Source organism: Hylobates moloch, unplaced genomic scaffold (genome assembly GCF_009828535.3).
Source record: "Hylobates moloch isolate HMO894 unplaced genomic scaffold, HMol_V3 SCAFFOLD_21, whole genome shotgun sequence".
Taxonomy (NCBI): domain Eukaryota; kingdom Metazoa; phylum Chordata; class Mammalia; order Primates; family Hylobatidae; genus Hylobates; species Hylobates moloch.
In genome coordinates, this window is record NW_026652296.1 from 39,929,034 (window position 1) to 39,942,864 (window position 13,831).

Genomic DNA, 13,831 nt, shown 5'->3' on the forward strand with positions numbered 1-13,831 from the left:
ATAACAAGAGATTTAATAAGACAGCTGAAACTAAAGTTTGAGAAAACAAATCCATTTGTTTTCCAATTATTCCTTAATAAAATTGTTTTTAAAATTCCATTATTCACGCTCATGCTCCGAAAGGGAAAAACTTTCCAAGTCAATAGGACAATCTCCAAGATCATCCCTACTTCCCCTCAGAACCACATTCAACAAAAGGATCTACACACTTAATACAAACCATTAGGAGATAGAAAAGGAGTATCTAAAAATAAGTTTGGAAGTTTCCATTCAAAGACAAGGACACTATTTATAATACCAAAGTATTAATATCATTTTTCCTTCGATCTTTGAGAACAATTTGAAGACACACTTTCTCCTAAAATAGATTAAGCTTCCAAGGGTTGAAAGATTCTTAGTATTTTAATTTGTTCCCAAAAATGTATACTAAGATCTATTATGTTTTTAGAAATATATTTTTCCAATGTGATAACAGCCATGACTCAGATTCAAACAAACTTCCTAAAAGTCAAACACAGAGACTAGGCAGGAATCCATTAGGCAAAGACTCAAAAAGGTAACTTTTTATATGGATCCAAACTTTTGAAGGTCTTTTATTTTTTTCATGTCTATATCATTTAAATTCCATCATCAGAAGCAAAAGGGTTTACTTGCGGAAGGCTTATCTAGGGAAGTAGTAAGTAACACTGAGGTAAAGAGAGAAGCACCCTCACGCAAGCTCTGAGAAGCAGAGGAAGGAAACGAGTTAACACAGCCTATGGACTCAACAGTCTGCCCAGCTGAGGTAAGAGACTTGTGTTTAGATTTGTATTGCTTCATCTAATTCTGTATTAGATGAATACACTGAGGTATTTTTAAACAATAGTATTTTTATCTACTTTTTCCAAATGCAGGTGAAACACTGTTGACTCATCAAGCTTTTATGTACCAGACCAGCTTTCCCCCAACCAGCGTAACAGATCCTTTCCTTGATAGGTAACCTCACTATTTTGAATGCTTGATTGTCTTCATAAACACATCAAGGACAAAGTAAATAAAAATTTAAAACCTAAGCATGGTTGAAAATAAGGAAATTGAACAGTGCTTTTATTTATATCACAAGTAGCACTTTCAGCACTGCTGGTAAGAAGAAAATATTGTAGCAAAGTCTCAGTAGAAAAGGAATGGAATATAGAACACCTTTTTCTGATTCGCTTTAAGAATTATCCTTAGAAATGCTATTTTAAGTATTACTGTTAGAGAGTGTTAACACACTTCAGAAAGAAAGCAGAAAACTCCAAATATCAAGTTTCATTTTTACACAACCTTTCCCTGATACATTCCATAATTAATGCTAAATTGGCATACAAAGGCAAACTGTTCTTGCAGGAAAATCTCATGATTCATATACTTGACATTTTAAAACACTTAAAGAGTTTATAGGATTGTGACATTCTGTCAGAAGAGGTTAACCAATTCAGCATCCTATAAAATATTGCAGGCAGTGAAAGTGAAACCCTCCCAACTGTTTTCCACCATCAAATCCACTGCTGACTGCATGTATTCCACTTCCTTCAGGCTTTGGATTTCGAGTTACCTGCTTGCCAAGCATAAGCCTTGCAAATGCTGCAGAAATAGCTACTTAAAAAATCCATCTCCATACACATTCACATTAAAACAAAAAATCTCTTTGAAGGGATAAAACATTCTATATCTTGTCTGATTCATCCAAAAGTGAATACAAAACGTCTAAGAAACACTCCTCTGAAGAAAAAAGTTTAGGCTCTTCAAAGACTTTGGCAAACACTGGTTGCAACACTATGAACAACTGAGCTTTTTAAGTATGGGTTTAGAACTCTGCTAGGTGCCACGAGGAAAAAAAAAAAAAAAAAAAAAACCTAACAACACTACTGCTGGAAACAACACATACAAAAACTGTATAAATTATGCTTTAGAAGAAAAGCAAAGCAATAAACGGCAGGCTATGGGGCAGGTGGAGAAAAGAAAGGAAGAGCACTCCAAACAACAGGAGGAAGAGGCGTAGGTCAAAGGGTATTGAAAGGATCAGCCTGGGCAGGAAGGAAGCATCCTGAGGACCTGGGGGTTCAAGCACAGAGCCAGGGCCCTGCCAAGGTGCGTCAGGCCTTGACAAAGTAAAAGCACACATATGCACTTACCCTCCAGATGACAGACTGGGAGGAAAACTCACATGCAGAAGCTAATATGTTGAGTAGTTTATGGAATTAGAAATGGGAAAAAAATATGATCTCCTAGGTTAGAGTTGACTATATTCTCTAAGGGTCTGTCTACGAATTTAAGGGACTTCAACAGCCTGTATAACATACTTTCTGAGCACTACAGATAAGAATAAATACAATGGGAAGAACTTACCTAAACTCAACTTGAGGAAACGATTTCTCAAATATCAAATGGGATACTAGATGTATTTAAATAAGGAAGAGGAAAAAAATGCCAGGAGTCAAAAGAGAAATAACTGGCAAATGACTGGTGAGTATATTCTGAGATTTTTTAAATCTGAAAATTGTAAGTTAAAGTTATAAAGCAAATTTAACACTGGAATGTACAACAAGCCCTAAAACAAACATGCAAAAATCTGCTGTAAAAACTGGATCTCAGCCTCAATGTTGCCGCCCTTCAGAGAAAACACTGAAAATTACTTTTACCTAAGGGAAAAGTTAACTTTGGTCTCCCACAAATCTTCAGCAAATTAACCTAATTTAATTGATTTTATTATAAAGTTATTTTCAATATACACCTGAATATGCATTTAGATCTAGGATTTGTTTTATACATTTTTTTTTTTTTTTTTTTTGAGATGGAGTCTTGCTCTGTTGCCCAAGTGGCGTGATCTTGGCTCACTGAGGCCTTGGCCTCCCGGGTTCAAGCGGTTCTCTCACCTCAGCCTCCTGAGTAGCTGGGACAACAGGCATGCACCACCATGCCCAGCTAATTTTTTGTAGTTTTAGTAGAGATAGGGTTTCACCATGTTGGCCAGGCTAGTCTTGAACTCCTGATCTCAGATGATCCACCCACCACCCACTCTTGAACTCCTCATCTCAGATGATCCACCCACCACCCTGGCCTACCAAAGTGCTGGGATTACAGGTGTGAGCCACCGCGCCTGGCCTGTTTTATAAGTTTAATAATCTTGTGAACATATTGTGTACTAAATACCAAAGGCCCCTTTAGGCTCAGAAACAACCAACCAACAACATCATCATCATCCAAACAAAAATTCCAAAATGTTTCCATTAATTCTGTAACTCTCCTCTGGGCAAGCCTCTCTATCCTAATTAGAAAGTTAAGTAGAATTAACGATTTCTAGAGGGTTAGGCAGGAAGGCCCTTGAATATATGCAGAAAAATTGAGAAGCACAAGCAAACATGTGACAATCCAAAGAGAGAACCGTGGAATTAATTGGCCTGAAGCGCCAATGCTTTAATGAAAGCCAGAGACCCCAAGGGTTAATACACAGTATTCACACTGAATCTGTCAGAGCCAGATTGTTTGTGATGGGTTTAGGAGCATGGCTTTCAATTCTGTATTCCACCCTTAACAAAAGAGCACAAAGACAAAGAGCCAGGACAAATTAGGTGTAAAGATAAACAAAAAATTATACGTAAAGATAAACGTAATCAACTCATCCAGAAAGATTTTCCGAATTCACAGTAGTTTTCTTTAAATAGCCTTTCTAGAATGGCAATCATTTACTACCTGAATCCATTAAAGATAGGAAATAAACATGTTTATACTTCACAAAGGGAAATCTAAAAAAAAATCTAAAATATTTCCTGAGGGGGAGAGAAACAAAAATGGATGGAAAAGGAGGATTCAGGATTAGCAGGCTTTTATCAAATTCTTGAATACCTGAGATGTGTTTGCTTTAGTCTTACCTAAAGATTGGAGAAAATGACAACTAAATTCTGTCATCAAAATTTGTCATTATAAAACACAAATGAGTAGTCAATTTGTTGGATTTTAGTCCAAACGGTCATATTACATTTTATATTATTTTTACTCAATAGAAAATGCTGTCAGCACCAAAGAACTGAGATACAAATTAGTTTTCCAGAGAGAAGAAATGAGCCCTTTAAGTTTATAATTGCTACTAAAAATGTTCACAAATATATTCTGTTCTAGGTCATCTTAACTAAAACATACTACAGAATATTTTTGTTTTCAAACTCTGCAGGGCCATGATTATAAACATAAGTAAAATAGTCTGTTGTAATACAGGGAAGCTGTGTGAACCTCTGGGGTGTAGAGTTCTGTTGTTCCTATATAACAAACTGCTAGATACTCCTACTCTTTACCTCCCACTTGCCTAATCCAGGAAGAATTACAGGTTGTCATGGGAAACCAGAAAACAGATAAGCAAGCATGTTAAATCAGTAACCTTAACAATATACATAATTTAGAGTCAAGAGGCTCTGCTCTAAGGTCTGCAACACAGGGACTCTCCAATCTTGAAGCATTGGTGGATTAACAGCTGCCATTTCCTTGTGAATCAAAGGTCTTTTAAAATGGATTTGCAAGTTCAGAGCTGTGTTCTGGGTGAATGCCATGAATTTTGGAAAACTTACCTGACTACAGTGTTCTGTGTCAGATCCCTTAACATAGGAACAGGAGAACACACTATTCTAGAAGGAAACAAGAAAAGAAACATCTATCTGTAAACTGTAACCTTTAGGTAAGTGGAAATAAGATGTTGCTATGCTTGTTAGTCTTTAGAAAAGATAAATCATTAGAATGCACTAACAAAAACAATAAAAACCATTGATATCTTTAAAAAAAAAAGAGTAAGTACCACATAAATGAAATGGTTAACTATTAACCATAAGGCATTCAATCTCATTAGTACTCAGAGAACTGCAACTATAAACCACAAGATGTCAATGAGCATCCACCAGACTGACAGAAATTAAAGCTGTGACAAAGGTTTGCCAAAACGTAGAGCAACAAGATCTCTCACAAACTGCCACTGGGATTACAACACAGTGTAACCACCTTGACAAACCACCTAGAAATATTACCTAGAAAAAAAATGAAGATATACATACTCTATGGCCAGCAGTTCCATTCCTGGAAATGTACCCTCGAGATGTGGTTCACAAACTCTGGTCTCAGAACCCTTTTACATTCTTAAATCTCAAAGGGCTTTTGTTTATAGTGGTTATATTTATGAACATTTACCCATTAAAAATTATGACTAAGAAATTTTTAAAATACTACAAGATAGCCCTACATGTTAACATAACATTCTTATGAAAAGCTATTTTTTTTACAAAGCAAAACAATGTCATTTTTGTATACTTTCAAAAATCTCATTAATATCTGGTTAGTATCTATTTAATAGCTACTCTCCTCTGCTTCTATCTCTTGAGAGGCCTCTGGAAAACTCCACTGTGCACTCAATAGAGAAAGTGTAAGAAAATCAAGTAACACCGTAACATCTTAGTATCATTATGAAAAGAGTTTTGACCTTTAGGATATCCTGAAAGGGACTCCCAGAGCTCCCTGCACAAGGTGACACAGCTACTATGAAGAGCTGGGCTTTGAACTCAAGCCTTTTTCAGTCAGCAAGGTTTTGTATTATTTTAAATACAATTTTCTCACTATTATTAGAAAATAAACATTTAGACAACAAGGAAAAAAATCCTAACTAAACTTCCTTCCAGTCACCTCAATTATATACAAAATGAAACTTACTGATCTGGAAGAATGGCTTCTTCATCCAAAGAAAACCTTCCTTGAATCCCATGACACAGTTCAGGGGGTACATCCACTGGCTGTGGAAAAATGCATTCCTGATCTCATATGCAAAGAATGGAAAACTGGGACTCAAGCAGATTCTTGAGTGTTCATAGCAGCATCATTCATAACAGCCAAAAGGCAGAAACAAACCCAAATATTTACCAATAGATAAGTGGATAAAAAAGTACACACAGAGTATTATTCAGCCATAAAAAGGTATGAAATTCTGATACATGCTATAACATCAATGAACCTTGAAAACATTATGCTAAATGAAATAAACCAGACACAAAGCCAATACAAAATACGATATCATTTTACTTATATGAAGTATCAAGAACACAGGTATCAAATTCATAGAGGTAGAAAGTAGAAGAGAAGTCACTAAAGGATGAGAAGGGCAGAATGAGGAGATATTATTTAACATTATTTAAAAGGTACAGAAATTCTATTTGGGAAGATGAAAAAGTTCTGAAAAAGTGCTGATGGTTATACAACACTGTAAATATACTTAATGCCACAGAATTATAACCACTTAAAAATGGTTACTATGGTAAATTTTATGTTATGCATATTTTACCAGAATTTTTAAAAGTGCATTTCTAATTAACCAAATTGCGTAACATACCTCTGTGGAACCTGTCTGGTACAGCTCTAAAATGAAGTCATGAAGTGGGTGATGTTTCCCCACAAATAAGACATCACCTCCAAGGCTGTTTCTTCTGGCTAGGGGGAAAGAAAAGAATAAGACCTACACATTAAAAAATTGTACCTACAAGACCAACTTTCATGAGCATAAAACAAGGGAAAGCATCTGTTAAGAACTTAATTATAAAATTTATGAAAAATAATTTTAAAGTGATAGGTTAGACAAGAGTAAATTCTAGTATTTGATAGTACTGTGGGGAAGTTAGTAATTTATTACATATTTCAAAATAGAAGAAAAAAACTTCAATGTTCCCAACACAAAGAAAAGATAAATGTGAGGTGATGGATATCCCAATTACCCTATTTTGATCATCACATATTGTATATAGGTATCAAAATATAACATGTAATAGTTACACATATTTTTTGGGTCCATATCAATTTAAAAATTTTTTTTTAATTATAGTGATAGATCTAAATGTGTGATGTGCCTCTATGGGGAAAAAAATATTTTAACAAAAAAGTTTCAAAAAGATCAATAATTATCAGGAAAAAAAACCCACTGAAATATGTATGAATATACTGCAAGATAAAGGGCAATGTTTTCATATTTATAATAAACTCATTTTCTTAGTATAAGAAATACATAATCATTCCCTGAGGAAACATAAACAGTGTCATTTGATGAAATGATTGTCCTAAAAGACAACCTTTTTGAAACAGAAATTGTTTTTAGAGGTTTATTATAATGATATTAAATTTTTCAGTAGAGCCCAGCTTTGCAATTTCCGAATATGAATACTTTTTACTGTCAGTATTAATTACAAATTGCCTCCTTTTGTCATATTTCAAGTTAGCACTCTAAGAGCATATGCTTTTGTTTCACCCTAACCTTTTAAACAAAGTAGTTATTATTGGGGGGAAGGAGGAGTGGGGAAGAAGGCAGATGGAGAAAATGAATAATATCTTCCCAACAGGCAAAAGATACTTTCGTGTGTGCATGTCATATAAGAATCAAAATGTCAAAGGATATTGTTGAAGTATTGCTTTTTAAAAAATTTAACAAATACTTGTAAGTTAAAACATTTTATTTAACTACTACTCAACTTACAGATAATGAATTAAGAAGCAAAGTCAACGTCTGTAATAAGAAAATAAAATCAATGATTTATACCCCTTTATGGGAAATCTGACAAATGGGGGAAGGAAGGTCTAATTTTATACAGATATATAAAGTGTATATTACATAGATCAATGTTAACTAAGAAGTATAATTCTTACTCTCTTCTGGAGTGAGGTCTGGGTATACCTCTTCTAGGGCAGCTCGTAGCCTTCGCTCATCCACGAATGGCAAGAGAGCAACACCTGGGAAAACAAGTGCAAATGAACCACCCCTGCTACCAGGATCATCCAAATTCCAACTTATCATTGCTCGAAATGGACGTTTCTAGTAGAGTTTCCTTGCTGGTACAAAAACATTTTGGAACTGAACTCTTATTGTCTCATTAAGCCAAAACTCAGATGCTAATATTTCCCCTGTAGTCGCAGAAGAAAAAATTCTACGTATTTTCCATTCTTAAAATGGCTTATATGGAAAATCATGTTTTCTGAATCTTAACTCCATGGTGATAAAAATTTTAAGTAAATGAACAAATGGCTACCTGGATACCAGTATATGTTCTCACTTTAGTTACTAAGATGCCCCCAAGCAAGCCAGTTACTCTCCCTAGGGCTTGAGTGTGTCCTTTCATCTTTCTAGTACTTGGTTTCATCTTTTGTAAAATGAGAGCATTTCAAATAAAATACTCAATTCTGTTCAACCAGAATGCATAGATCTCCTCCTGCTCTAAAATTCCATAGTATTCTTTTTACATTTTAAAGTCTACTAATTATATAAAAAAATTTTTAAAGACTTGCTTAAATAACTTAGGGGGCAGGGGACAGAACAGAGGCTATTCATTTGGGGCTTAAAATGATCGTCTGGAGTATGCTGAAATTAAGGACACTTATTTGGACCCAGAAGCATAATTTTCAAAGAAGCACATCATTAATACAATGCTATAAGAAAAATATACAAAGTTATTGAAACGTATATATTTTCTGCTCTACACAGTATAAGTAGTATTTTGGCTAAATAAAAATTTTACGATACATAGCAAAGACAAATGCTAAATAGTGTTAAATAATTCTGAAACTACTGCTACTCAAAACCACTGTTATTTGTGATTATTCCCTTTAAAATTATGAGAAATGAAAAGGTTTCCAAGTCTTAATTATTTAGCTATTGCATTTTCAAAGTTAGGAAACATGTTCAATTTCACTACCTAGTAAGAGATTTTTTTTTTTTTTTTTTTTTTTTTTAAGATAGGGTCTCACTCTGTTACCCAGGCTGGATTGCAGTGGCACGATCATTGCTCACTGCAGCCTCAAACTCACAGGCTCAAGCAATCCTCCCACTTCAGCCTCCTGAGTAGCTGGGACTACAGGCACATGCCACCACCACACCCAGCTAATTTTTTAAATTTTTTGTAGAGATAAGGTCTCCTTGTGTTACACAGGCTGGTCTCAAATTCCTTGTTTCAAGCAATCCTTCCAACTTGGCCTCCCAAAGTCCTGAGATTACAGGCATGAGCCACTGCACCTGATCTTTTTTTTTTTTTTTTTAAGTTAAAAAGAAACTAAGTTCTAGTATGAATTTTGAATGGCCTAAAAGAGTGATTTCAAGGCTCTTAATACCTAACATGTGAGTCAGGCTATTTCAATTACTGGTAAACACATGAAAAAAACCCAGGAAATTGCTAAAATATTATTTAGTCATACACTTAAGAGAAATATATCAAGGGGAAACTACAGCATCATCTAGCTTGTTTTCTACCCACTACATTTAAGGTGTATATATATATATATATATATCCTACCCACTACATTTATATATATGTATATGAGACTTTTCTACAGTATCAATTCCAGAAGCTAAATCCAATCAGTTAACAATGTAAAGTGCTACTCAACAGCAAGAAAATTACTAAGCAATAAATCAGCCCTACTGGCCAGCATAGAAAGGAATGCCTTACATCCAGATATGACAGAGCTAGAGTGAGCCGATAGTAAACATGAGAATAGCAGCTACTGTTTTCTGAACACTTCTTATGTTACATGCATTATCTCACTGAATTCTTTCAATACCCAGATGGAGCCCAAGTAGTGGTAATAACTTAGGTATTACACAGTCACTTCAAATGTGAGCTCTAGTATCAGACTTTCTGAGTTCAGGTCTTAACTCTGCCACTGTGTGACTTGATGGAATTACTTAAATTCTCTATTCATATATAAAATATACAGCAATCAAAACTACTATGCTATATATCTATATAGTACTAAGCAAATTACCAAAACGATATTGCTTTTAAATTATGCATGTTGGGCCAGGTGCAGTGGCTCACGCCTATAATCCCAGCACTTTGGGAGGCTGAGGTGGGCGGATCACCTGAGGTCAGGAGTTCGAGAATAGCCTGGCCAACATGGTGAAATCCCACCTCTACAAAAGATACAAAAAAATTAGGCAGGTGTGATGGCACACACCTGTCATCCCAGCTACTCAGGAGGCTGAGGCAGGAGAATTGCTTGGACCCGTGAGACGGAGGTTACAGTGAGCCGAGATCACATCACTGCACTCCAGCCTGGGTGACAGAGTGAGACTCTGTCTTTAAAAAAAAAAAAAAAAAAATTACATATAATGTTGATAAGCACACGTTTAAAAATGTTGACGTATCCAGATATATTTCATCTTCTATTAAGATGTATTCAACCCAGGTAAGACCTTAACTATTATCATTACTTTCACTAAGTAAGTTTTAAAAACATGTATGAGGAAGAAACTGTATTTCCCAACAGTACTAAATTTTACCTCAAGAAAAGTGTGTTCTCGCTACTAAGCTAAGTAAAAATATTTATATAAAACATTGTATAAAATACAAAAATATTTGAGGTCAAAATTTAAACCCGTCCTAAAATTCATGTGAAATCTCAAGGGACCCTGAATAAGAATAAAGTTGGAAGACACAATTTCTGACTTCAAAACTCACTACAAAGCTACAGTAATTATAACAGTATAGCATTGGCATAAGGACAAACACATAGCTCAATGAACCAGAACAGAGAGCCCAGAAGATTTTCAACAAGAGTGCTAACTTATTCAATGGGGGGAAGAATGGTCTTTTCAACAAGTGGTGCTGGGAAAATTTGATATGCACATGCAAAAGAATGAAGTTGGACCATTACTTTACACCATATACAAAAATTAATTCAAAATGGATCAGATTTAAATGTAAGAACTAAAACTGTGTAACTTTTAGAAGTAAACATAGGAAGAAAGATTCATGATGTCAGATTTGGTAAAGATTTCTTGGATATGACACCAAAAGCACAGGAAACAACAAAAAAGATAAACTTGATTCCATCAAAATTAAAAACTTGTGTGCATCAAAGGACATCACCATAGGGTGAAAAGATAATCCACAGAATGAATAAGAGAAAATATATGCAAATCATATATCCAATAAAAGATTAATGTCTAGAATATATAAAAAACTTCTATAATGCAACAACAAAATCAACCCAATTGAAAATTGAGCAAAGGACTTGAACCCAATTCAAAATTGGCCAAAGAAGATTTAGAAACGGCCAAAAAGGACATGAAACGATGTTCAGTATCACTAATCATTAGGAAAATGCAAATCGCCACCACAATGAAATACCATTCACACCCATTAGCATGGTTATTACTAATAAAAACAAAATAACAAATGTTGGAGAGGATGTGAAGAAATCTGAACTCTTGTACATTATCTCATATCCTGTCAGTGAAAGAAATAATATATACCACAATGACAGAGTTGACAAGTCACCTGCATGTTTATATATCTACTTAATAAACCCAGACGATTTAATAATTTACTTAACAAACACAAAAATATATTTGCTTCTTAATTAATTTACTTAGTATTTTTACATCCCTCACTGTCCTACGCATCTTCTCTCTCTGCTTTAATCAAGACATCCTCCACAAAGCACCTTGAAAAACCCGAATCTCCAATCCATTTAACATGTAACAATACATGATCATGAAGCACACAACACTTATATAACCCCAATGTGTGCATTTCCATGATCATTCCACCGAAGTGATATGATATTTCTGCTACTAAATAAATCAAGTCAACTCCAAAGCCTCCTGATTTTTCAATTTGTAAACTGTATTATTTATTCCCCTTTGTCTCAAGATTCTCTGTGTCATTTTATTGGCCATTCCAACCACAGGGAACAATAAGTAAAAAATGAAAATATGATTTTACCAAATGTGTTTATTACCCTAGGAAAATGTATGGTGGAAGAAAAGGTTAAATAATTTGCTGCAGGATGACTTTAGTGTGAAACAACAGCTGGTTTACAGTGTAAGAGATTTTTTTTTTTTTTTTTTTTTTTTGAGACGGAGTCTTGCTCTGTCACCCAGGCTGGAGTGCAGTGGTGCTATCTCGGCTCACTGCAAGCTCTGCCTCCCGGGTTCACGCCATTCTCCTGCCTCTGCCTCCCGAGCAGCTGGGACTACAGGGCCTGCCACCACACCAGGATAATTTTTTGTATTTCTAGTAGAGATGGGGTTTCACTGTGTTAGCCAGGATGGTCTCCATCTCCTGCCCTCATGATCTGCCCACCTCAGCCTCCCAAAGTGCTGGGATTACAGGCGTGAGCCACTGCACCCAGCCCAGATATTTCTTTATTGTATTTTACATTCAATCATCATCACACATTGGTTGAGTGGTAAACATACCTTAAAGTTAGTACAAATTTTATATAGCCATTCCTACAAAATCTGTTAATGGAATGAAAAACTAGTAGGAAAAGTAATGATCAATATCAAGTATTCAAACTAAATAAAAGTTTCGAGCATATCTTTCAAAAGTTTCCATGGAGTATACGTAAATCTCCACATGGACACTACTGTGTTTCTGTATTTCTCAGCAACCTCAAAAGGTGTTAATGAGCTACTGACTGAATTGTAACGAGCCCCATTAATTACTCACAAAGGAAACAAAAGATGTAATTATCAACCTATTTCAACCCAATTTACTGCTTCTAAGAATGTTATAATTAAATTTACTATTAATCATTGCTAAGCCCAGGTTGGATGGAGAAATATCAACATTTCACATATAATTCTCAAAGTATTTACCGTTTAAAACATTCATTCATTCATTCATTCATTCATTTATTTATTTATTTATTTATTTATTTATTTATTTATGAGACAGGGCCTCATTCTGTCCCCCAGGCTGGAATGCAGTGGTGCAATCATGGCTCCCTGTAACCCAGACCTCCCAGATTCAAGCAATCCTCCCACCTCAGCCTCCCAAGTAGATAAGATTACAGATGCAAGCCACCACGCCAGGCTAATTTTTGTATTTTTTTGTAGAGATGAGATTTCACCATGTTGCTCAGGCTAAAATATTTATCTTTTACAGAATTATTTCATTTCAAAAATTATGTTTATTCACAGTTTTACCAGAAAAGAACGTCTAAATTTTACCTTGCCATGCATATTTCTTCCCATTCAAATCAATAGCAAAATCTTCAGGATAGAAGTCAATTATACTAGAATCCTATATTAGGGAGAAAAGTAAAGAATCAAAGCAGAAGTCACACATCTCTGTTATAAAGAATTTGATACGACTTTCATTCAAGTTATAAGGTCTGATGAGAAAATAAAGTGCATTCCTTTTAAAAAATGTTAAGAGACATTAGGTCATTAATCCCAAGTATAGTAAAACAAAATGAACAATGTTGTTTTAAAAGATGAAAAGAAAAAGCACTACTGTAGAAGAATTTTAGAATTGACAACTATGCTTCAGGCAGGCAGAAAGTAAAGGGTTTACGTACTCTAACACTTCCTACTTCCCGGCTGGGTCTCACTCTTTCTAGCTAGCATAGAAAACAAGTTCACAGGTGATTTTGGGTAAGGCAGTCTCCTCATCTCTGGTGGCTACCAAATATGGCTGGAACAAATAAAATTAAGACTTACAGGTAGCCAGAGAACAAAAATTTTCCCCAGTCAGGCACGGTGGCTCACGCCTGTAATCCCAGCACTTTAGGAGGCCGAGGTGGGCAGATCATGAGGTCAGGAGATCGAGACCATCCTGGCTAACACGGTGAAACCCCGTCTCTACTAAAAATACAAAAAATTAGCTGGGCGTGGTGGCAAGCACCTGTAGTCCCAGCTACTCAGGAGGCTGAGGCAGGAGAACGGCGTGAACCCGGGAGGCGGAGCTTGTAGTGAGCTGAGATCGCGCCACTGCACTCCAGCCTGGGCAACAGTACAAGACTCCATCTTAAAAACAAAAAACAAAAAACAAAAACAAAAAATCAAAAACTA

General features: G+C 35.3%; 1 protein-coding gene across 2 annotated transcripts in view; it reads right to left on the minus strand.

The window, feature by feature from the left end:
• XRN2 (5'-3' exoribonuclease 2) overlaps window positions 1-13,831 on the minus strand; it is an 88,293-nt gene that overhangs the window by 27,534 nt on the left and 46,928 nt on the right. For both annotated transcript variants that reach the window (XM_032142138.2, XM_032142140.2), the window contains 5 exons: window positions 12,989-13,061; window positions 7,684-7,767; window positions 6,383-6,480; window positions 5,710-5,789; window positions 4,584-4,640 (listed from right to left, as the gene is read on the minus strand). In XM_032142138.2, the coding sequence (XP_031998029.1) occupies window positions 4,584-4,640; window positions 5,710-5,789; window positions 6,383-6,480; window positions 7,684-7,767; window positions 12,989-13,061 (392 nt within the window). The remainder of the gene's footprint in view (window positions 1-4,583; window positions 4,641-5,709; window positions 5,790-6,382; window positions 6,481-7,683; window positions 7,768-12,988; window positions 13,062-13,831) is intronic.